Genomic DNA, 21,139 nt, shown 5'->3' on the forward strand with positions numbered 1-21,139 from the left:
AGACCATGACAGCCCTTGCTCCAGGTACCTGTGCAGCACCCAGGGGGTCTCCTCATGAAGATGGAGGTTACTGGCTACGCCTGCAGGGAACTGACTTTTTCATTAGTTGTATTAATGAAATGTATACTCCAGAACTGCACTGTCCAATACAGTAGCCACTGTCCACACTGTTGTTAGCTGCCACCGACTTGGCCTCTGACTCATGGTAATCCCATGCATGATGGGATTGTACCGTTGTAATTGACACAGTTTTCACTGGCTGAGTTTTGGAAGGAGATTGCCAGGCTTTTCTTCCTAGTCCATCTCAGTCCGGAAGCTCCCCTGAAACCTGTTCAAATCACGGCAACATGGAAGCCTCCACTGACAGATGAGTGGTGGTTATGCATGAAACAGGGCCTCCAGCGTAGAAGGAGAGAATTCTGCCATGGAACCCCCACTGCCCTCACCAACCCCGTATAGCTATTTCAATTTAAACTAATGAATATAAATAAATTTTAAAATTCAGTTCCTCAGTGCATTTGCCACATTTCAAGTGCGCGGGAGCCACATGTAGAGAGCGGCTACCATGTTGGCCGATGCAGATATAGAATATCTCCATCATGGCAGAAAGTCCTACTGGACGGCTGGCTGGCTCTAGATGTACTCCTAACGAGCTGATAACCTTTCTTCTGTCTTCAATCATTCAACAAATAGTCATGGCCCACTACACTATATAAATCCTGCTGCTATCATGTTAATATGTTAATGTTAGATAACTGATAATTAAATAGGAGACTTATATCCAAAATTAAGACCTAACTATTTTTTTTATAGCCCTGGTGGCACAGTGGTTAAGTGCTATGCCTGCTAACTAAAAGGCTGGCAGTTCGAATCCACCAGGCACTCCTTGGAAACTCTATGGGGCAGTTCTACTCTGTCCTATAGGGTCGCTATGAGTAGGAATTGACTCGACGGCAACAAGTTTGGTTTTTTTTTGTAGCATAGTGGAAACCCTGGCAGCATAGTGGTTAAGAACTACAGTTGCTAACCAAAAGGTCGGCAGTTTGAATTCACCAGGTGCTCCTTGGAAACCCTACAGGGCAGTTTTACTGTCCTTTAGGGTCACTATGTGTCGAATTGACTCGATGGCAATGGGTTTTTTTTTGTATGGCATAATGGTTAAGAGTTCGGCAGCTAAACAAAAGGTCATTAGTTCGAATCCACCAGGAGCTCCTTGGAAACCCTGTGGGGCAGTTCTACTCTTTCCTATAGGGTCGCTATGAGTCGGATTCAACTCGATGGCAATGGGTTTGATTTTTTTTCTTCTTTTTTTTGGTGCCATATCATGTTTTAAGGCTTCAGATTGCACGAAGTGTGTACATTCAGAATGAAGAATACGATCTCTATCCTAAGACTATTTATTGGCATTTTGAAGGCTGCAAACAATGTAGAATCCAAACTCCATTCCTCTCTCTGCTAATTCTTAAGAGAGAAAGCTGCTCAACAACCAAGCTGCAGTGCTGTCGAGGCCTCCTGCCAGGTTTTGCTGGGATCAACACATTTGGTGTTACGTTTCACTTGCTCAGGAATCCTGCTGACTGGCAGCCCTCGGCAATGACACATGCTGGCAAGTCACCCCACTCCCCAAATTACCTCCCGGCTTTACCGCACCCTGGTGACTCAACTTGCCTTTGTGTTAACTGGAACTCTTTCTTTGCGTGACATATTTCCCCACTTTGGGAAGACTTCCCCTCTGCCTTCGAAAAGCTGACATCGATAGTGCTGCTCCACGCAGCAACCCCCCAGGGATAACCCATCATGGGGAGGGGGAGTACTGGGTGCCACAAGGCCCAGGAACAGTGTGTGTCCCAGCAGCGCTAACAGAAACGAGGCTGTTCAATTTATTTCTCTGCTGTTAATTCCAAGGTGCTGCTACTGCTACTTCAAACTGTAATAGTGTCTACAAACAATTTGCACTTTCGGAGCGGCATGATCCCAGGGGGTAATTAATTCGCCCAGGGAATAATCTGTTTAAAAGCTTTTAAAAGCAACATAGACCAAGGCTACCATCGATGAAATCAAATCACTCCCATTTCTCTATCATTTTGGCAGATACCTGGGTGACTCCTAGACAGGTTTATAGAGCGTAAGTCCTGGGCTTCATGGAAAGTTCCTCAGGATGTGTTAATTAGAAATCAAATGCACCATGTTTATTAGCGGCAAAGCTTTCTGAACGGAGTCGGCTCTGAAGGTGGGCTGTGATTCTACTAATTAGAAACAGAGTTCACAAGGAACACCCAAGGACCAAGAATTTCATACCATTCATCATCCCCAGGTAGAAGACAGCGTTCACCAGCACGCCTCCTTTCCGGAAGTGGTCACTCATGTGCTCCAACCAGTTGGAATCCAAGCTGCTCACCGTCTGACCATTCTTGGAGACCCGGAGTGGAATAGTGACAGGATAGTATTGCCGACACTTCTGCTGGCCCTTCGGTTTGTTGAACAGGGCCAAGATCTCCATTTCTGTTGGTATTTGCAAAGGGGGTGGGGAGAGAAGAGGTCAAACAGTGGGAAAACTCTGCTTCGTTGGGTCTAGTGGAATTGTGAGAAGCCTGAAGAAATAAGATTAAGAAGTAGGATCTCTGTCAGGTTGCACTGCCAATACCAGCTGCCTCTGCTCTGTGTTGTAATGGCTGATTTTTCGGGAGTAGATTGCCAGGCAATTCTTCTGAGGCACCTGAGTGAACTTGAACCTCCAACCTTTTGGTTTACACTCAAGCTCACTGACCATTTACACCACCCAGGGACTCTTGGTTGCTGTATCAACAAATAATAAAACCCGATTCCAAGCATTAAATGGAGGCTGCATGAAAAGTGACATGGACTTCCAAAGTTGAGGAATATTATGAACAGCGGTTATCTGGGGTTAATTTACACAGTTGGGTACCTGAGAAAAGGGCATAGTAGACATTTCCAGACATTCAAATAAAGATGTGTTTTGGAAATAAAAGTTGACATATTTGGACAAAAGCTGGTCTAAAAAAAAACAAAGGAAATGCACAGAGGGACATAACAAAGATATGGCTCTAATTCCAGGAAATTTTATACCCTTGAATTCACTATTTATAAACTGCAGTGGTGTTTCCTGGGGCCAAACCCATAATACTTAATCAAGTACATCAAAAATACATCATTGATAAGTAAAAAAAAATCCGTTCCCGTAAATGAGGGTTCCTGCCTGTAGTGGTGGGTCAGCTTGAGCAGCGAGCAGGCGCTGGGAGCGAGGCGCCGAGCTTTCCGTTACTTCATTTATGTCTCAGTTCTTCGGAAATCAATAATTACTCCCACCCGACAGCTGTTCCTTGCCTGACGGACGTGCCGCTAGGCATGAGCTAGCAATATCAGCCTCCGGGAGCAAATACCTGGAATTTCAATCTAAGTCTGAAGGGCTATTTTTGTGTTACTTATTTAGCCAAGCAATGAGCGATGTCCCAACTTATTACAAAGCTTTGCTTATACAGGCTGGTCAGGAATATGCTTTGGCTTCCAAAAGTATCTGTTTGCATAATAAGAAAATTCCCACCCTTCATTCAAAGAAAAATTGGAAAGGTCATAAAGAATGGTCGACATTAGCAAAAGGGACAAAGCATATTCGTGCTCCTGGCACAAGACCCTGACCATGGCCCAGATTCAGGGATGTTGAATTTCAGTATTTCACAATTTGGGCAGTATCCAAGTATTTGCTGAGTTCTTCTTCTTCTTTAAGTTAACTCACTTTCTTTGATATAACTGCATTTACAAGGGAAACTCAGTGCATGACCATAAAGGGACACCACTACCACTTGCCGTTATAGGAGGTAACGATGAAGCACATTAATACCAAATATGTTCATTTACTTACCATCTAAAATTATCACAGGGATGCCATATTCTGGGACAAAGGAAGTCTTTTCACAGGCCCATCTGAGCAAACATCACCTGAGCATTCTCTGGGGATCAGTGCTGGGCCGTGAGATTTTATCATCACCCACAGTTAACTATCAGGGAAGCCATTTCAAGCTATCTATCTAACAGAACCAATTTGGAAGGAATGGGGCCCAGCTTCCAAGTGGCCAGCTGGATTTTGAACATAAGATTCTACCCTGTACATCATCCCCACCTCACCTTGCCTTTCGAGGTACACCTGCCTAAACGAGGAAGACATCTCCAGCCAGTAAATGCATTCACGCAAGAAACTGGGTCTTGGTTTATGGAGCTGGCAATCACTAGACTATTACATAGGAGCCCTGATGGGGCCATGGTTAAGTGCTCAGCTGCTAACTGAAAGCTCTGAAGTGTGAATCCACTAGTAGCTCCACAGGAGAGAAGTAGAGAGTGCTGCTGAAGGGATGGCTGGTGTCAGAATTGGTGAAGATGGTGGAGAGAGGAGGCCTATCTGACCTCCGCCTCACAGGAATCAGCCTTGGGCTGTGGATCTTGATTCTCTCTTTTTCCGCTGTGAAGTGAGAGGAGGTCAGAAGCTGCCTCCACGCCGCTTTTACAGGGAAGCATTGACTTCATTTCGATTCCTTCAAAAGCAGACCCTGTAAGCTTTCAGGTGCAGTTTATTTGGGAAGCAAACCCAGGAAACAGGGAGTGGGGAAGTGGAGTACGGAAGAGATGAAAGCCAATGAAGAGTGTATTAATAAGCAGGACAGTTGGGCTCAATCCCACTTGGAATCCTTTTAGAGTGTAGAACATGACTCAGACTGTCCTACCAAGGGGCAAGGAAGCTAGGACATTTACCCACCAACTCCGCCCTCCTGTGGCATTAATTCCTTGGGACATCTAGCCTGCCCCACATGCTAAGGAAGTTATTGGCATGGCCAGAACTGCCCACAAGAGACCCTGAGGTGGGTCAGGGCACCAGTCACTACAGCCGGCTACCAAAAAAAAAAAAAAAAAAAAACCCAAACCTGTTGCTGTCGAGTCAATTCCAACTCATAGCAACCCCATAGGACAGAGCAGAACTGTACCACAGTTTCCAAGGAGCGAACTGCTGACATTTTGGTTAGCAGCCATAGCACTTAACCGCTAGGCCACCAGGGTTTCCAGTCAAGCACAAATGCACAAAAAGAAGAAAAAAAAAATCACAGCATTTGCATGGGAGAAGTGAGTGTGAAATATGGAAATGGGAAGAGTCAAAAAATAAACCAAACCAAACCAATCCAAACCAAACGCACTGTCGTCAAGTCAATTCTGACTCACAGCGACCCTACAGGACAGAGAAGAACTGCCCCACAGAGTTTCCAAGGAGCACCTGGTGGATTTGAATTGCTGACCTTTTTGGTTAGCAGCAGTAGTGCTTAACCACTACGCCACAAAACTATGTGGCATTTAATCACACAAAAGGAACCCCTGCTCACGTGGACAAAAACGTAACTTTCCCTAAGTGCGTGATGAAACAGAAAAAGGGGAAGGCCAAAAGGAGAACTGAGAATGCTGGGGGTGGGGTGGACGGGAGACAGAAACTCAGACAAGGTAGACAGTGCTGACAGCGGACCCAGCTTTCCCGGCTGAATCCTTCCCAGGGTGGAGGGCTGAAGCCAAAGACAGAAATAAATTTTTCAGGAAGGAAAAGGAAATGCTGTTGGAATTAAGAGCCTCAAACGCATTTGCAGCAATGAAATACTAGGAGAATCCTGATTTCAGATGCGTAACCCTTAGTAAACTCCCCTGTCCCAAGTCTCCTGGGCCGTGATCCTCTCCCCACTCACATGGAAACCGGCCAAGAGAAACTGTCCAAAACTGATGCCCTTTGATGTTTTAATACTCTGGTTCTCCAACAGACATCTTCACATGAGCATACATAAGCAGGCATCAGGGGCTCCAAAAAAGAAGCTCCGAGTTTAAATTTCCTCAGCTGCTTTGTGACTCTGCCATGACCCTAGCTGAAAGATTTTTCCAGAAGAGGGACAGAAAGTCCCAAAGGAGGGGGGAAAGCATTGTTTCTGAGAATGTTCTGAAACAGGCTGAAGAACTGAACAGCAGAGCACCCAAGGAGCATCGAAACTGTCTTGTCTTTATTCTTTCCTGTCTTGTTATCTGTTATCTTCCCCTAGACGGGGCCTTGCCTTGCTTCCTGTGGATACCTGTTGCTGTTGTTAGGTGCTGTCAAGTCGATTTTCAACTCATAGAGACCCCATGTGACAGAAAAGAACGCCTCATAGGGTTTTCTCAGCTATGATCTTTACGGGAGCAGATAGGCAGGTCCTTTTCCTGCAGAGCTGCTGGGTAGGTTCAAACTGTCATCCTCTCGGTTAGCAGCTGAGTGCTTAATCATTGCACCACAAGGGTTCCTAGTGTCCAGCAAAGTCCCTGTGATATGGTGGGTGCTGCATATATGTTTGCCGATTGACCTAAACCACACAAGTGGAGGAAGCTAGAGGAGGAAGAGGGGGTATGTGGCCCAGAGGCTGGGGGTCAGCTGGGTGTGCTGCCTGCCCAATAGCTGGATCCGCTCATCCTTATCTTATTCAGCTACTCAGGAGGCGGGAGCCGAGAGGCAGATGTCCAGCTCTAATGCCAGTGTCCAGAGGTAGGAACTCAGGCACTGGATGAAGTCTGCAGTCTGGCCACAGGTATGGCCTCAAAGACCCCACGACTTGCAGGTGATCAAGGGGTCTGGCTGCATCCTGGTGTCTAAGAAGACTACAGGTCTGGAGAAAAGAGAGGGCTCAGAGTCTGCCTTAAAGCCTACGGGTCCAAAGGTAAGATGTGGTAGAAGGCGCAGGCTGGTGAGTTAACTTGGCTGGAAGGAGCAAGTGGAAGCCACACTTGGCGGGCAACCCTGGCTGAGTGGGGAGTGAGGTCTGTAGAGGTCACTGGGCGGGGGAGCTAAAGGACAAAAGGTTTGCCATTGGGAAGGCAGGGCTGTGGGCACTGGGTAAGACGAGTGGGCAGAGGCGCCTAGCTGCCCCATGAAGATTCCTGAGTCCAGAGGCAGGCTGTTTCTGGCCTTGGTCGTCCTGGGGGACTAAAAGCAGGGCACCTCTGCACGGCAGGGTAGCAGGGAAAGGCAAAGGCATAGAAACACTGTGTGCACGGCAATGCCAGCGAGCCTGCTGGTCAGGATGGCAGAGCATGCGAGCCGTGATTACAAGGGCCTTTTACCGTCATCATCTCATGTGACCCTCCAACTCCATGGGAGGGGGCTGTACTGGTTCCATGCCCAGAGTGGTAAATGGGTCCCCTTCAAATCACAAGCTGTAAGTGGCAGAGCCAAGAGTCTTTCAAACTCCAAACTTTGGGCCGTTTCCCAAATCTAACTAGAGGCTAATTTCATCAGGACATAGAAAGCAGGAGCTGATAACCACGGGTGGGAGTTCAATAGTTGTTTGCTAATGGACTCCATGATGGGCCAGGAAGATGGTGGCAGGTGGCAGATTTGGGGAGGGGCAGAACCATGGGGTAGAACTATCCTGGGGGTGGTGGGTGGGTGGCTATTGCTTGAGAGTTAGGGAAAGAGGCCAAGCATCGAAAAGCCAAACTCAGGAGGCCACTCCTCTCTCTCCCCCTGAGTTTTAGACTTTCACAATAAGCTGGCTGCTGGGGCAATGTACTCAATCAAATCCCCTCCGCCGAGAAAAACAACTGAGATCACTGGCTAAGGTTTCTGGCTGGCATTTCTAAGCTTTTTTTTTTTTCTTTTTTTGAAGCATTATTTTTACTTCTTTAGCTTTCAAGGTAGTCAGGTATTACTATTACCATTATTATTGTGCATTAAGTGAACGTTTACAGAACCAATTAGTTCATACAAAAATTATTTCATGACCTTGGTTTCATTCCCCACAATGTGTCAGCACTCTCCCCATCTCTGCTCTGGGCTCCCCGTTTCCTTTAGACCTGATTTTCTATCTTTTTCTGTCTTCTCATCTTTGCTTTTGGGCAAATACTGCCCTTTTGATCTCCTATAATTAATTGTCCTGAGGAGTACCTTCCTCTTGGATGTTACTGTTTATCTTAAGGGCTTGTCTGTTGTTTGGCTGGGAGGTGTTCTCTGGGAGTAGCTTCAGTTTCAGGTCAGAAGGGTATTTTTGGGTCACAATCTCAAGGGTTCCTCCAGTCTCTGTCACACCAGTAAGTCTGGTCACTTTTGTGAATTTGATTTTTCATTCTGCAGTTTTTCTAGTGCTCTGTCTGGGGCCCTCTGTTGTGATCCCAGTCAGAGCGGTTGGTAGCAGTAGCCGGGCATCATCTAGTTCTTCTGGTCTCGGGGTCATGCTGGCTGTGGTTCATTAGTTCTATGAACTAATTGTTCCCTTGAGTGTTCGGGTTTCTTAATTCTACTTTGCTCCAAGTGGTTAAGATATCAATGGTTGTATCTTAGATGGCCGCTCACTTTTCTAAGCATTTGAAGTGAACAGGAGCAGAGTAGGAAGGGTAGTTGGAAGGCTTTTTATGACTGTTTTGTGACAGGAGAACAATTTGAATTTGTGTGAACCTGTATCGTCTTGTTCCTCTGTCCAAAGTTGTAGCAACAGAGACAGTGAGGGAAGAATAAGACCGGAATTCTGAAGGCCAGGAGAGAAGTGATGCATGGACGTCAAGAGGGACAATATGCCAACTTTTGCCCTGCACTAGCCCTCCCTCTAAAAAAGAAAAGCCAGTTGCTATGAAGTAGATTTCAACTCACGGGGACTCCATGTGTGTCAGAGTAGACCTATGTTCCCGAAGGTTTTCGATGGCTGATTTTTTGGAAGTAGCTCACCAGGCCTTTCTCCCAAGGTGCCTCTGAGTGGACTGGCAGCTCCAATCTTTCAGTTAATGGTTGAGTGTGTTAATCGTTTGCACTATGCAGAACTCCAGCCTTCCCCAATCCTATTTACTACAAATGAAGAAAACATGCTACCCAAGGACAGGCATGTATGGGGAAGGCATGACCAGGGGCTGGTTTATGCTTCCTAGCAGAGCTGCTAAGGCCTGGGAGTGACAAGAAGGAGACGGACTCACAATAAGGAGAGGGCAAGTGTGAGGAGGAAGGAGTAACCTGGAGCAAGGCAACTGCTGTCTCTCTTCACCACACGGACATCAAACAGACAGGAAATTCCCCTGAACCAGGACATAAAAGTCAATGAGCAGGAAGAGAAACACATGATGGGCTGCCCCTGGCACCTGCGGGGGCAAAGGAGGGCAAAACCGCTGGACCACAGCGGAGGGGGAGGGGCAGCCTGCCGTCTGTTTCCGGGTAGAGAGTTTGCTGGAAAGCCCAGTCTGAGCAGCTACTGACTAGACTCCTGCTCTCCCAGGCCTCCTAGAAAGGAAATAAATTAAATGAGGAGAAGGAGGGGGAAGGAGGGAATCTCCCTCTGGATTTTTTTTTTTAATTGTCTTGCTGTGATTGCCTATTTAAGCCCACCTGGCAGAAACAGGAGTAAAAACACTTCAACCTCCTTAGGGGGCCCTGAGAGAACGGCAAGCTGAAAGCTGAGCTAGCAGCAGGGAGGGGAAGCTGGGGGTGTGTGTGTCTTTGTGTGTCTGTGTCTGTGTGGTGAGGAGGGTGATGGTGACAGGACTTCCCAGGGCAGGAAGCCATCAGACTTCCTAGGAAAAAGACCAGCAGAGAAACTGGGGGTCAGGTGAGGGCCATGACCAATGGGGACAGGGTCCCTGGATATCCGGCCTTCAGGGAGGCTAAATGTTCACAAGATGAGATAAAAATTTAACTCTATGAGGGTGTAGAAAATGACTTTCCTTATCTGTGAAATGGGCATAATAAGCTCACCTTCTGTCCTAAAGCTATTCTGAGGAATAATTGAGGAAACACAGAAAGGACTTAAAATAAGACACTCAGATGGTGTTACAGATTGAATTGTATCCCCTAAAATGTATTGGAATTCTATCCCCTATAGCTATGGATGTAATCCCATTTGGGGATCTGGTTTTCTTTGTTATTTTAATGAGCCCAGATCAGTATAGGGTGTGTCCTAAACTTCTGAGTTGTAAAAAAGAGCAGAATAAACAAATGCTACCTGAGGATGAGAGGGGCAGATAAACCTACACAGCCGGGAACTCTCTAGATGTTGAAATAGACAAAGAAGAACTTTTCCCTAGAGTCATACCCCAAATTCAGACTTTTAGCCTCCTGAGCTGTGAGATAATAAATTTCTGTTCTTTAAAGCCTTCTTTCCGTTACAGCAGCACTAGGTAACTAACGTGGTTATCATCCTAATCGTTATCTGTCCATCCCAGACAAGGGCCATACGCCCAGTAGTAGTAACCAGTGAGTATTACCAAAGGCTTGTTTATTCCACAAAATGAGCTGCCTAAATTTCAGAGAGACCTGTGACTCCTGAGTATAGAGAAAAGGGCCAGCCTCGTGGGTAATAACAGACAAGTAGCTGCCTGTGTGGTGACATGGGGGGTATAACACCCACCCCCATACACACCTGCTACCACTAGAACTGAAACTCTCATCCACAGTTGGGTTGACTGCCTCCAGAAACACACGCATTAAGCCACTATTCACCCAGCAGGATCCATTTCTCCAGTAGAGACCAGGGCCTTGAGGAAATGGGGCAGAGAACAAGACACCTGTGGTGTTGGACAGGCCCCCTGTGGAGGGGTTTCTGTACATTCACTCAGCAACAGGAGAGTCTCTGGGCAGCAGAGGGTACTGGGTACCTGCTGAAGGTCCCAAGACAAGTCTCCCCCGTTCATTCTCTCTGGGGTCAACCGCTGAGGGCAGAAAGTCTGGGAGGAATTTTGGTGAAAGGTGGATTCTGAAACACAGGGTGTATCTGAGAACTCCTGAGGGGAGCCTTAGTATTAACTGTCTGCTTTCTCAGAGCCAGGGTTTCTCAGAAGGCCAATGGTCACGACTACTGAGCCCGCACCTCAATAAAAGCAGCTCACACTTATGTGTCCAGCAGGGTACATCTCATTTAGTCTTTCAATAAGAAATTACTGCTTCATCTCTATTTTACAGGAGAAGAAACTGAGTCACAGGAGGGTAAGTATTTTTTTTTGCCCAAGACTGCCTAGCTAGAAGGTGGCAGACTGGAATGTAAGCCTGAGTGCGTTCTTAACAGCTGGTGCTATCTGCCTCTTCAGGACTCCTGCCTCTACCTCCCCAGGGCCTATGCCTTGGCCTGAACTCTCACCCTCCTGAGGTCCTGGGTTGCAGAGAAGGGCTCCAAGGAAGCCCGTCTTTCCTAATCAGGAAATAGTGCACCCATCTAGCCAAACAGCAGTGAGAAGAGGGAGGTTTCTGGAATAAGGCTTGGACACTTATTAGAAGGCACACACAGGGTCTAACTGGCTCTCAGCTACTCTGTGGATGTAGCAGAAGCCTTACCTCAAACAGTGTGAAAGATGACACCACTGAAGAACTCTATTTCAATACATATTTAGGAAGGACCAAGGCCTTCCTTAAAAAATTGCTGTATGCTGTTGAGTTGATTCTGACTCATAGCAACCCTACAGAACAGAGTAGAACTGCCCCATGGGGTTTCCAAGGAGTGGCTGGTGGATTGCAACTGTGGACCTTTTGGTTAGCAGCCTGAGTTCTTAACCACTTCACTACCAGGGCTCCCTTCATTAAACAATACTACTAATATATTCTGGAACTGAAGCAGCTCTAACCCCTCCCTCTAAACCAGTTTTGCAAATAAGTCCCCAGAATTAACCACCCATCAATTTTCTTCTCAGGAAGTGTTGTTGTTAGTTGTCGCTGAGTTGATTCAGACTCATGGTGACCCCATGTGTGCGGAGTAGAACTGCTCCATAGGGTTTTCAAGGCTGTGACCTTTTGGAAGTAGATCGCCAGTCCTGTCTTCCAAGGTGCCTTTGGGTGGGTTCAAACTATCAACCTTTAGGCTAGTAGTCAGCACTTAACCATTTCTGTACCCAGGGATTCCTCTCAGGAACTACTATGAACCTATTTCATCTTCTTTTCTATTCTTAAAGTATAAACTGTTCTTCATCATTTATAGGAGGCTAATTTCAAGAATTAGTAAAAATAATAGTAACAGCATTAACCAGGAGATGATCCAGAAAGGTCTAAGCAGGAAGGCCTGTCAGTGTTGATATACGTTCACCTTCAAAGGCTAGAAGGGGCCACACAGCTAATATCAGTACCTGGTCAGGAAATGGCCAGCCTCCAGATTTCCTGGAGAAAGAAGGGGAAAAAGGTAATATGGGGAAATTAAGAGAAACTTCGCTTCCCATAAACTGAAGACCTCAGTTAATCTAGGAAAAACAAAGTAGAGAAATGAGCTGAGACACCGGTCAAGCCTTCTTGTAATAGCGGTCAAGCCTGCCTTCCTGGAATAGCGGTCAAGCCTTCCTGGAATAGTGGTCAAGCCTTCCTGGGGTAGTGGTCAAGCCTTCCTGGAATAGTGGTCAAGCCTTCTTGGGGTAGTGGTCAAGCCTTCTTGGGGTAGTAGTCAAGCCTTCCTGGAATAGTGGTCAAGCCTTCTTGGGGTAGTGGTCAAGCCTTCTTGGGGTAGTGGTCAAGCCTTCTTGGGGTAGTGGTCAAGCCTTCATGCGCGGGATTTGCCAATCTCTAGCCCGGGCAACGGATTTGTTCTCTAAACCTCAGTTTATTCAGCTGTAAAAGCACAGGGTCAGTGACAAAGAGGAAGACCTTCAACAAGACAGGCTGACACAGTGACTGCAACAATGGCCTCAAACATAGCAACAACTGCGAGGGTGATGCAGGACTGGGCAGTGTTTTGTTCTGTCGTGCATGGAGTCACTATGAGTCAGAGATGACTCAATGGTACCTAACAACAACAGTGCTAAAAGGGGGAACAATAATAAGAGTTCGTCCACATCGTAGGGCTATAGGGAGAACTGAAACAGATCGGTCACATGAACCGCTTAGTAGCACAAGCCCTGGTACACAGGAAGTGCTAATAAATGTAGGCTATCATTACTGCTGTTGTCGTGTTGTGATTTGGAATTCCCAACATAGAACGCATGCTCTGGTGGCCATCACAACTGGAGCAAGAGGGCTCACATACCAGCCACCTCTCCCTGGCAGAGCGTTCTCTGCAGAGTGCTGATCTGTCAACTGTATAAACTCCCTGAAATCTGGTTGTTTACATCCTAGTTGAATCACCAGTTTCCTGCACAATTTGTCCTCAGCTGGCTTTCCTGATTTCCTACTGTAGGCAGAAATTCAAAATGAGCTAATCAAAAGTGGATGTATGTTCTGCAATGGCGCCCTGCACAGCGACACTTCCTGTGCCAGAGCAGAGCAATTCAGGGGTGATGTAAGAGCAGAGGGGACAAAGTCATTCACGTTCTAGAACCCACGCCAAACAGGATGCTTTGGAGCAACTACAAGTCAAGTCATGTGGCTCTACTCTCCCCACAGGTCACAGTGTCAGTAAGTACACAGTAGGGCAGCCCAGACACCTGCTTATTAAGCTTCTCCTGTTTGAGGGACTGCTGGCTCTGCACTCGAATTCCACTCCTTGGGATATGCTATGGGAATGACTGAAAAACTGTTTTGTCGTTGTTGTTGTTGGCTGTTGAACAGTCAGCCCCTGACTCATGGCTACTCCTACTCATGGCACAATGGAACAAAATGCCCTGTCCTGCGCCATCCACGTGACCAGTTGTGGATCAGACCATTGTGATCCATGTGTTTTCACTGGCTGATTTTCAGGAGTAGACTGCCAGGCCTTTCTTCCTCATCTGCCTTTAGTCGGAAAGCTCTACTGAAACCTGTTCAGCATCACAGCAACATGCAAACCTCCACTGATAGAAGGGTGGTGGCTGCCCACAAGGTGCACTGACAGAGAATCAAACCCAGTTCTCCTGCCTTAGAACTCAAGCACTGAACCACCGATTCCTCATGAAAACTGTTAGTCCCCCTTTAAGTGGGTCAAAAGTCCTGGCACTGACATACTTACTTCCCAAGAGTGGCTCTTCATGCCCTTCTGATGGGTCACCATCCCGTCCATCCAGTGTTTTACTCATCTGCTGAGAAAAAAATTCGCCACCATCTCCCTCTGAGTGTAAGCTGGGCTGCTTGGTGGTGAGCATCTGCCCTCTTGGATCTTGGCCAGACTCTGGGCTTCTGTCCATCCCTGCCTGCATGCTGCACACCTCTGCAGCCCTGGGGTTCTCATTATCCAGCGAGGCGTGGTCCCCACACTGGCCTGGCACGTTTCTCACATCTCTTGGATTGGCGGTGCTGCTGGCAGTAGGCACCAGAGGGCTGCTGCCTGCTGAGTTCACAGGGGAGCGGTACTGAGGTATAACGCCAACAAATTTCAGGCCCCGACTTGCGGCCTCCTGGATCTGTGAGGCAAACAGAACGAAGGCGACATGTCAACGGGGTGTTCTATGAAGGGGAAAATGTGCATTGTCCAAGGCATCTCACCTGAGGCCTCTGAGGGTATTTCAGCTTGAACAAGAAAAACATGGGGCTGGCTGAAGGAGGTGCCCTGTCATCAAGGCGGTGCCTGCACCACACCCTTTAAGATAGCATGGGGTTTGTTTTTTTGTTTGTTTGTTTTAACTGTGCTATCTGATGGAAAAATAAAGCATCTGGCTATGAGGGGTTGGGATCACTTCTCTTTGAAACACTGCATTAGTCCCTATTTTCCCATTGCCATCGAGTTGATTCTGACTCATAGCAACCCTACAGGACAGAGTAGAACTGCCGGATAGGGTTTCCAAGGAGCAGCTGGTGGATTCAAACTGCCGGCCTCTTGGTTAGCAGTTGAGGTCTTAATCACTGATCCACCAAGGCTAGTTGTTTTGTTTTTTAGAGGCTAGAAAAAGGATGAGGTAGAAGGGAGTTTGAAAGAGGAAATTCATTTTGGTAGGAGTTCATTTTTTTTTTTTCTTTCTGATGAATCACTGAGTTACTAACAATGAGGCTACTGTATAACCATACAAGGAGCCCTGTGGCACACCGGTTAAGCACTCGGCTGCTAATCAAGAGGTTGGAGGTTTGGACCCACCAGCTGCTCTGCGGGAGAAAGGTGAGGCAGCCTGCATCTTTACACTAACTACCAGATAGCATTTTATGATCCAGAGAACTTCATCTTTTAAACAATTGTTTTGGCAAAGAGTGGCAGAAGTAGGAAAATTAACCTATGCAGAAACTGATGAGCACATTCCCTACAGAAGGAGAAATCTGATGGACTTCTGGTTTCATGGTTTCACGGTACTCTCAGGCCTCAGCTGTCCCGCAGGGACCCAAAGACCACGCCCAGCCCACGGTATTACTCTGGCAGGCTCTTCAGCATTCAAACCATGGTACACACCAGCTAGTCTAGTTAACCAGATAACTGTTTCTTCTCACTTCCCTGCTCCTGCACAAAGGGGGACTTACGTCCACTTGGAGTATAGTGGCACTTTAATGATTCCCTCCCTAAACAACACCCCCAGACAATTAATGTTAGTACTGCTAAGCTGGAAAGAGAAATTGGAAGAAATTGCCTAAGAAAAATCAAGCAACAGCCAGCCAAATCTAGATGATGGGTTTTAGGGGACTTTCCAGGTAAGGACGTCCAAATCACTTTACAAATAAATAAGAAGGTAGAGACCTCAGAGCTCTCCAAGTCTTAGTCACCAACCCGAATGGATGACATCAGAAAAGTATGAGGCACCTTCAACAACCATCTCCTGTCATTTGAGAATTAGTAAGAAATAACAGCATGGAGCTATTCTCTCTAAAGGAGAGGCAAGTCTTGGCAGCCCTCCTTGATGAACAAGCTTAACTTTAAGCAGAAAGTTGCTTTAGTTCCACACTGCACATCTAGAAGCTCATCTAAAGCAGGTACAAGTATGTGGCCCAGTCTTCCCATAAAGTCTAGTCTGTGACAGACATAACAATAGTGACAGTAGTCATTGCCATCTACTGCAGACTTGCCAAATGCCAGGCATCTTACTAGATATTTTACGTTAAGTTGTTTCATTTAATCCTTCAACAACCCTGCATGGCATCATCATTTCCATTTCAGATGAGGACACTGAGGCCCAGAGACAACTAAAGTCATAAAGCAAGCAGTGAATAGCCAGGGTTCAATGCCAGGTCTGCTTTGGGCCAAAGGTCACTCTCTTAACCACGTAAGCAAGTGGCAACAACTCAAGGGACCAAGTACATACACGTCCATGGGCATGTCTGTGTCCACAACATGCCCATGGTTAGCTCAATTCACTCTTCAAACATCAAAAAAAAAGTCATCCTTTTCTTTCCAAAAATCATGCTTCACTCATTAATCTGTGATATCTATCCACTTTCAGAAATTATTTTGGAACGCTTCTAAAAGATGACATAGGTAGCAAAAGTTTTAAAAGGCAAAAGAGCAAGAATTAAATAATAACCAGGGTGGGGAAATCATTACACCAAAGAAACTTAGGTTAAGGGAAGCTACAGCATACAAAGCATAGCTTTGACCTTCCTGGCAACAAAGGCAAAGAGAGAAATGCAATAGTTATTACATGCCTTAAATGAAAAGAGGAAACATGCCAGGTCAAAAAGAGAGAGGAATAGCTTGCTAGCAAAGACAAGAGGAATTTGTTGTGCAACTCTTATAAAGACACAGAGCAAAAATGTGTCTTTGTTAGGTATTACAGAAAATAGGGAGGCATTTTCTTAGGCCATTTATAGTCCTAAGCCTTAACAGAAGGTGAAGGCCTTGTGCCAAAGCATAGATCTGTGAAGACCTTTGCATGTGGAGCTAAAGTGAAATAATCTAGGTAATCTGACAGAGATGGCTAACTGCAGCAGATGGCAGCGTTTTAAAGTGTGTCAGAGCCTGAGAACGGGCAACTTTTAGTACTAACTTCTCAAGTTCCCACTGTAGTGGAGAGAGATGGCTTTTCTCTAGTCTTTAGGGTTGTGAACAAAAGGCTGCCAGCCTACGATTCCTCAGAAGGGCTTGGGAAAGTTGGCTCTTCATTTAGTTCTAAACGTGTTATCCAAATTCTCAATGCACTGAACCTGTAATAAAACTAAGCTATAACTAAATGTCTGCAAATTTCTACATTTGAGAAATAATACCAATTTCTATACGTAGCTCTCACAGAAAGGGCAGTTAGCTATTTCCCCCCAAGCTGCAGGCCTGTTTTAGTTCTTGCTGTCTGTCTTCCTCCCTAAGACTCTGCAAGTCTGAGTCTCTGAAGTTGCTTATCATGCCTGAGGAACAGGTATGCTTTAGGCTCCAGCCTTGCACCAGCCCCTGCTACACTCTGTCTCACCACAGAGGAAACAGCTATGACTAAAAAAAAAAGACTACTGAAGCGTTTTTTTAAAAACTGGTTTCACTGATGGCTCGACCACAGGCTGGTCTCAACTGGAGTCATGGAAACGCATAGGGTTGAAGGCAGAGCGGTCTGGCTTGGAGTCCCAGACATGCTGCTCACCAGTCTGGTGAACCAGAGTGGGTTACATAAGCTTTCTGTGCCTCAGTTTTCTCATCCATAAAATGGGGGGAATTCATATTCTCATTGCAATTGCTCCAAAGACTAGACATTACGTATGGAAAGTGCACAGCAGGTCAGGCACAGAGATCATCACTGTTGCTCCAACCTCCCTTCTTATGAGTCCAGGGCTTCAGTGGCTCTATAGAGAGGAGAGGCATCCAGAGCTGGGAGTGAGGGCTCCGGACACAGGCCATTGTCCTAGCTTTCTCCTTCTTCATCAGGAATTGAAGATTTTTACATAAATCTCACTTGTGCCCTTCTCCAACAAAAAACCAGACAACCATGCCGTTCACCTATTGTATTGTAAGCTTATACTCTAGGTCAGTGATTTTCAATGTGTGGCTCCTGGACCAGCAGCGTCAGCGTTACTTGGGAACTTGTTAGAAATGCAAATTCTCAAGTCTCCCTAGGCCTGCTGAATCACAAACTCTGGGGTGGGGCCCAACCATCTGCTTTAACAAGCCCTCCCCATGATTTCTGTGCACCCTGAAGCCTGAGGGTCATCGCTTTAGAATGTAAATTTCATAAGGGCTGAGATTTTTGTTCATTGCTGTGCTCCCAGAGCTAGAATGTCCGCCATATAGTTGCTGTTGGGTGCTGTGGACTTGATTCTGGCTCATGGTGACCCCATGTGACAGAGTATCAGTGCCCCATAGAGTTTTCTAAGTCGTAATCTTTACAGAAGCAGATTGCCAGGTCTTTCTCCTGTGAAGGCACTGGGTGGGTTTGAAGTGCCAACCTTTGGGTTAGCAGCCAAGCGCTTAACTGTTTATTTATTATGAAGGAGTAAATACACAAATTAAAAAATATATATATGTATGTGTCCTCTCCCAGGACGAGCTCCTTAAAGGTAGAGGTGGAGACAGATTAATTTTTCAGGTCTAGAATTTAACATTTATTAAGTCCCTACACTTGTCCAGGAGCCCTAGTGGCACAGTGATTAAGAGCTCTGCTGCAACCAAAAGGTTAGCAGTTCAAATCCACTTGCCACTCCTTGGTAACCCTGTGAGGCAGTTCTACGCTGTCCCATTGGGTTGCTATGGGTCAAAATCAACTTCACAGCAATGAGTTTGGTTTTCTGACACTGGTCCAGGCCAGTAGGTGCTGGGGCACAAAACAGGGGTCCTGACCCTCAAGAAGACTCAGCCAAATATTGTAAACAGATGTGAAAAATAATTACAAGAGCAGGAATCAATAATACTTACAGTATTACAAAATTAAGATTCTAAACTTTATAGCTACTGTATTAAGATGACTATGTAACATACATGCAAAATATAACCATAAAACTGTGCATGAAAACAGTCACCAAAATGAAAACAGCAATATATGTGGGGAGTGGGGTTATGAGGGATTTTTTTTTCTATTTGTGTGTTGTTTTTCAAAATGCATCTAAAGAGCATGCATATTAGTTTTATAACTGATCAAAGTAAATATTTAAAAAATTTCTGACAGAGGGTTATGTAATGGATGTAAAGGTACAGAAATGACAGGGAAGAAAGTGATTATTTCTGCCTGGAGGGAAGCTGAGAAAAGCTCCTAAGAGAAAGTCAGGGCTGTAACAAATGAAATGATGTCATAAAACAGGAAGAGATGAGGATATGGCTGAACTGATATGCGTCTGCTCTACCATAAAGAATTCAAATTCAACTCTTGTTTTCAAAATACTGTACTAGGCACAACCTATTTGGGAGCCAAATCTGCAGAAGGTTTTGAAGGACGATTAGGTATTTAACAGGAAAATGGAGGAAGGGAAGAAGGGTAATTCGAGTAAAGGGAAAGAAGAATCATCAGGTACAAAGTACTGACTGTGTGCAACAGCATGGTATGCTGAGGAAATTTCCAGAATAGTTCTGGAACATGACAAGAGAAGCCAGGGGTGCCCGGAAATGAGGCTAGAGAGGGAAGTGCAAAGCCCGGTCACAGGTATCCTTGCATTCCGGCTCATAGTGACCCCATATGACAGAGTACGACTGCCCCATAGAGTTGTACTCAGGCTCTGACTTCACCCTGCTGGTCAACACATCCCCAATTTCCCACTACAGTAATTCCAAGACTGAGAGTCTGAAGGCGAAGCACAAGAGTTCTTTGAATGCACATCTTTTATCTTAAACATCAATGCCCATTTTGTACCCTGCACTATAGCACTTACTGCAGGGTACCACAATCTTTAAAACAACGCAGAAGTTAAACACTGCCCTCATCCCAAGCCGTCCAGGGAAATTCATGTCTTAGGAAGATGAAATAACTTTGTGCATAAATCTTTGTCTGCAACTCTGCTTACTTCTTTCAGTGGATTCCTGGAAGTGGAATTACTGGGTCAAAGGACATTAACATTTCAAAGGCTTGGTATAGGCTGCCAAATTGTTTACCAGAAAGGGTGAGCTGTCATTTTTTAACCAGAAGAGTATTTAGATTTTATGAAGATCAATATTTGGCTAGATTGTAGAGGTCCTGACTCTTCTGGTTTCCTACGCTAGCCTAGTTTAGGCACTTTTTTTTCTCTGTAAAGTCACCTAACTGCATACAGATAGCTAAACTGGGTGTTGTTTGTTCTCACTTCTCCTGTGCCATCAGAACGGTGGGCACTAGGTGGTATTCATCAAGGTTCAACCTTAGCTACCAGCTCTTCTCACTCATACTCCCCTTGGTAACTTCCTCTTTTTGCATGGTTTCTGCCATAAAATATGTTAATTATTTCCAAATTTGGACCCCCAGCCCTGACTTTCCTCTGAGGTCACATAGCCAATAGTCACAGCTGATGGGCCCACCATCAACCTCATCTCTAAAACTGGGTCACAGGTATCTTTCTCAGCTCTTCCCTTTCTCTAATCCTGTGTATCTGCTTGCCACATCCTACCAGATTTACTTTCCAATGTTTCTGGAATCCCTCCCCAACTCTCCATGCATCTAAGATCCCTTTACTTAGAGGCCTCGTCATCTGTTGCTGAACTCCATCATTATTTCCAGCTACATCAGGGTCTTCGGGAGCATATGGATTACATCAGTATGGAAGAACAAATGATGAACACCCAGGTCACCTTGGTTGTGGGGTTCCCCACAGGCTTACATGCATGCCCACAGAACTTCTCTAATAACTGGGATTAGTTAACTAACAACTGCTAACATTTGTACTTTTCTTCTACAAAGAACCTTCACATACATTATCTTAGGCCTCCAAATAACACCTTCCAGAAGAGGATCAGGTTCAAAGAAGGTTCCATGGCTGGTCAAACTTCACAGGGCTAGACCAGAGCAAAGCCTGGATTTGACTCTGAGTATCCTGAGTCCAATCTGATGATCCCTTAATATATGCTTTCCACTTTATATGATCCATCCTGTGCCAAAAAGCCCAGTCAAAGATACTAGTTTAAAATGAAATATACCCTCAGCCACCTTCTTCTCGTATCCCCAGCCTTTAAAAGCTGCCCCAATACTTCAATGAGTAACAATTGCTGGATTAGGCACCAGAAATTAAGTATGGCTATTTTCAACTGATACCCAAGACTTCATTCAACTGTTCTATAATGAATAAGAAGAAATTCCTTAGTAATTATATTTCCCAACTTAATACTGGAGCTTATGATGTGGCAAAGATGTAATATATTTGTTTTTTTAATTTAGTTCTATAAAAAGTCTCAACTGTTATAAGAAACGATGTCATCTTTGGTTATATGTTTAATGACATCAGTTTTATTAAAACAAACACAAGACATTAGGATAGTCCCCG

General features: G+C 45.6%; 1 protein-coding gene across 4 annotated transcripts in view; it reads right to left on the reverse strand.

Moving 5' to 3' along the window:
- Positions 1 to 21,139, reverse strand: part of RFTN1 (raftlin, lipid raft linker 1) — a 238,501-nt gene that overhangs the window by 62,067 nt on the left and 155,295 nt on the right. For all 4 annotated transcript variants that reach the window (XM_023554948.2, XM_023554946.2, XM_003415792.4 and 1 more), the window contains 2 exons: positions 13,881 to 14,271; positions 2,299 to 2,502 (listed from right to left, as the gene is read on the reverse strand). In XM_023554948.2, the coding sequence (XP_023410716.1) occupies positions 2,299 to 2,502; positions 13,881 to 14,271 (595 nt within the window). The remainder of the gene's footprint in view (positions 1 to 2,298; positions 2,503 to 13,880; positions 14,272 to 21,139) is intronic.

This window comes from Loxodonta africana, chromosome 27 (genome assembly GCF_030014295.1).
Source record: "Loxodonta africana isolate mLoxAfr1 chromosome 27, mLoxAfr1.hap2, whole genome shotgun sequence".
NCBI lineage: Eukaryota > Metazoa > Chordata > Mammalia > Proboscidea > Elephantidae > Loxodonta > Loxodonta africana.